The sequence below is a fragment of the Colias croceus genome, chromosome 7 (assembly GCF_905220415.1).
Source record: "Colias croceus chromosome 7, ilColCroc2.1".
NCBI classification, from domain to species: domain Eukaryota; kingdom Metazoa; phylum Arthropoda; class Insecta; order Lepidoptera; family Pieridae; genus Colias; species Colias croceus.
The window spans coordinates 9893095-9896980 of record NC_059543.1 but is presented as its reverse complement, the minus strand read 5'-3'; the positions used below and the strand labels follow the sequence as shown (position 1 = coordinate 9896980).

General features: G+C 33.3%; 1 protein-coding gene across 2 annotated transcripts; it reads left to right on the top strand.

Moving 5' to 3' along the window:
• The first annotated feature begins 1531 nt into the window (after positions 1-1531).
• LOC123693391 lies at positions 1532-3105 on the top strand. Of its 2 annotated transcripts, none has more exons than XM_045638470.1 (2): positions 1532-1608; positions 1933-3105. In XM_045638470.1, exon 2 carries the CDS (start codon positions 1949-1951, stop codon positions 2519-2521), a length of 573 nt encoding a protein of 190 aa, XP_045494426.1. In that variant the 5' UTR covers positions 1532-1608; positions 1933-1948; the 3' UTR covers positions 2522-3105. The 2 variants fall into 2 exon arrangements, with proteins under 2 accessions (XP_045494426.1, XP_045494425.1); XM_045638469.1 differs by lacking the exon at positions 1532-1608 and adding an exon at positions 1693-1748.
• The last annotated feature ends 781 nt before the right edge of the window (positions 3106-3886 follow it).

Below are 3886 nucleotides of genomic sequence, written 5' to 3'. Positions count from 1 at the left end.
TGTACAAGTTTATAATATTATTCTAAAACGTTAGAATATGTGAATAGTAAATCCTTTGAAATGTCTCTAAATTTAATTTCTAATTAAGGTATCTCGATAACTATACGATAACGTCTCTTTCCAAACTAGAAAATTTAAATGTAAAATTTTGGCACTTACTCGTTTTAACCAAAAAGTTGCATCATTTGAAACATAGGAAACGTAATATAAATAAAAGTAATTTTCAAACCAAAATTGCTGTGTGTAATACCTATGTCTATTTTCGCTTATATACGGATCAGATTAATACTCATAAAAGGACACGTATAGACTACGGATACTTTTGAATGTGTGGTACGTTCATGGTACCTACTGAACATGTGCATTGTGCGTATTCCATCATTATTCAGATGAGCGGCTAACTCCCGGACGATTTATAACATATCTCGACATGTTCGGACACGTTGTGATTCGTGCAATTACGCTAACATCAATTTGTTCCTGTTATAGGTAATACCTATATAATTTGTTCTTTGAGCTGACTCATCTCGTTCGATAATTTTTAGTTATAAACTATACTCCGAACCGTTCCTAGTGATAACGACAATGTAATAAAGTCGTAGCAATGGATTGCATGCCTGTTAAGCTTTGAGTTGGCTCATAGGATTAGCCTTGGATTTATCCATACATACTATTAATATTCACTTGTAACCTTGTAATAAAAACACATTAAAAATGAAATAAAATAAAAATATCTATATAAAAGAGAGGGTATTTGATATATTTAGTCAATATCAAATAATCACAAAAGTAATATTAACGATACGAGTAAAGCCGAACGGTAAATCCGTTAAAATCTGCTTTACTCACAGTATTAGAAATTCAAATATTCATTAGTATATATTGCATTACTTATAAAATACTTCAAAAGAAAAGTTACTATTTCACGTAAAATGTAACGGTTGTATCGTTAATTTTAAATATCTAACATGCTATTAAGTATTTAAAGCACATTGAAAAATAAACTATTGCTGAAGGATTCACTAAAAGACCTCAGCATTTTAAATAAAGTCCAACGGATATACCGTCGATTTAAAAGATTTTTGCTCATTTTTAAGTAAAATGTCATTACAATAGATGTAAAAATAACTCACTGTACCGATCCGACGGGATACACTTTTTCACACTTTTAGCACTTGCAATATGCAATACTTAATACTTAATAGCACCAAGGTTGTAGTCTTGTAGACAACCTTCTCGCGGCGGAAGCTAGACGCCAATGAAGAAGATCTAGCGCCTGCACATTATCGTGCGCCGGCCGCGCCACCTGGTGGGAGGTGTGCCGTGTGCGAGAGAGATAGCATATATACAACGAGAAAGAGAGGGAAAATAGGCGGAAAAAGCTAGGTACCTTCTCAATAAGTAAGCTTCAAATTACGGTCAAGTGTTTAATAATTATAGCTTGCACGAACATCGAGACAAACGGATTGCAGAGCATTATATTTAATATGTTATAGTTACGGGTCAATTACTGGCAGATTCCTATATTCCTTTCGTTTGTATCTAATCCCTACATAAAGTAAGAGTTAGTTTGAATTTCATTTCAGTGTAAATAAGTTGCATTTTCCGGTAAGTAGAATTAGTTACTTTTGAAAGATTCGATGGAAATATAAAACCTACACTAAAATGATTATTATCATTTGGTCCTGAATTCCTGATCGGAAGTAGTTCCTAATGATATCGGTTATACTTACATTAAGTTATAAAAAGTAATAATATACAATACCAATAAAAACATGTGCATTCATAGCACACCCAGTGTTATATTGTTATAGAAGTAATTAAATATATTGTACAGGGTTATTTAACCGATTATTTTGTTGTAATTAGTACACCTTTAAATTTTTTACTTACTTAATTTAATTTAACTAACCTACCTTAAATTTTTTACAGCGTATCAGGATACAAAATGCTCTTAAAAACAACACCGCTTCTTCTGTGCATTTTAAACGTTTGCTTAGCCGGAGATATTATCGAAGACTTAGAGGAGGGCGAATGCAAAGTATACAGTTCTTGTGCATCGTGCTTAACGAGCGAGTCCTGCACCTGGTGTGTCACAAAAAGCAGATGCACGCGGCAAGCATGCGGCAATGATAACGTTATATACCCGAGCGGCGTACCTGCGCTCATGTCGGGCCCAGATTTCTGCCCTAGAGTTGATGGATCAAAGCCGTTCATCCTCAAAAGCGGGCGAAAACACATACTCGAGGTCATGATCACCCAAATTTATTTATACATGGCGTTCACTCCTTGGAAATGTAAAATCTCGTTGAACGGCAAAGAGGACATCGTGCCGGCGGTGCTCACCGCGAATAAAGTGTACTGCGAGTCAATGGAATTTGTAAACGATAGTGAGGAGCCGTATATGCAAGGCAGTGTGGCAGTCATGTGGAATTACAATAAGGCCTTTGACGGTTCCGTCCCCATCAAAGTTTGCCGCTGCGATCTCGCTCTAGATTGTACCGCGTGTAGGAATAAGTAAATCGCTTTATTTACCATGATACAATAATATTAAAAAATGATACACTGTATAAGTACGTAAGAGTATTGTCTTTCGTATTTCATTCATTAATCTTTATATACAGTCATTGAATAATATCTTTTAATGCGAAGGACTTATAATATATTATTATCTTAAAACGAGCTAGATAGATAGATGACTGATAATAACGGTTGTAAAGAAATGTAATGTAATCTGAATATGCCTTCGACACACCAAATTAGACTTGTAGAGGTCAAAAAATATTCATTCGGAAGAATAGGTGAAGGACAATTTCTTAACTAGATGTTATTGTCGGGTTAGCCGTAATTCTGAGTTGATAGGAATATTTTTCTTTAAAATTTCGCAAAGTCAGTCTGTACTGCTCATGTAGGACAATGCACTATTGACTATATCATTATCAATATCATTATCAACATCATTAAATCATTTGAATCATCATTATCAATAAACTTTTCTTAAAGTCAAAACTGTTCCTAGTTCTATAATATCATCTGTATCAAACAAAATACGAGTAATCCTATCCTTATCTTTATCCTAATAAAGCGGTTTAAAATCTATAGATATTGCGATTTTTGTTATTTAAAAACAAACTTTTTATATATTTAAGTATACCAATCAATAAAACAACGCATAAGAATGGGATAACGATTTCGTGTTAAGATACAACTAGATTAAGATGATAAAAAAATAAATAAGAGATAGCATATGTATGTACTTAATACATAACTTTATCATGAAAAAATACTGTAACCATAAAAGTGTACCCGTCTAAATTGTAAGTTAGTAAAAGAAATACTGAATCGTATTTATTAGACCAAAAAAATATAGGAAATATTTTCACAATCTGACATCCGTCCAGAAAAATTACGAGAGTATTTTACAGCTAGTTGACATCTTTGCTTCCAAGTACACGTTTAAGTTTATATATTTCAAGCTCCTGTCACTGAGTATTAAAGTCTGTACTCTATGTATGAGATTTTCTCTCCATTTATCATTTTACAGGTGCTAGAGACGATTTATTGTTAACGTGGTTGCACCAAATACATATATATACTGTCTATACTTATAATATAATGCTGAAGAGTTTGTTTGTTTGAACGCGCATATCAGGAACTATTCAACCGATTAAAAAAAAGTCACCGGTGGGTTTGTAATCACGTGATCCCTGAGTGCTATTAATCTTGTCGGCAGCTAGTCCGCTGTTTCCTAATAACCTAGCAACTGTCTTATATCCAATTTTGTACATTGGCGTCTATCCAAAACTCAATATTGTATCATTGGTTTACCAGAACACATTACACATAATAATATTTTGTTGTGGAAAATCCAAAATTATTTGAGAAT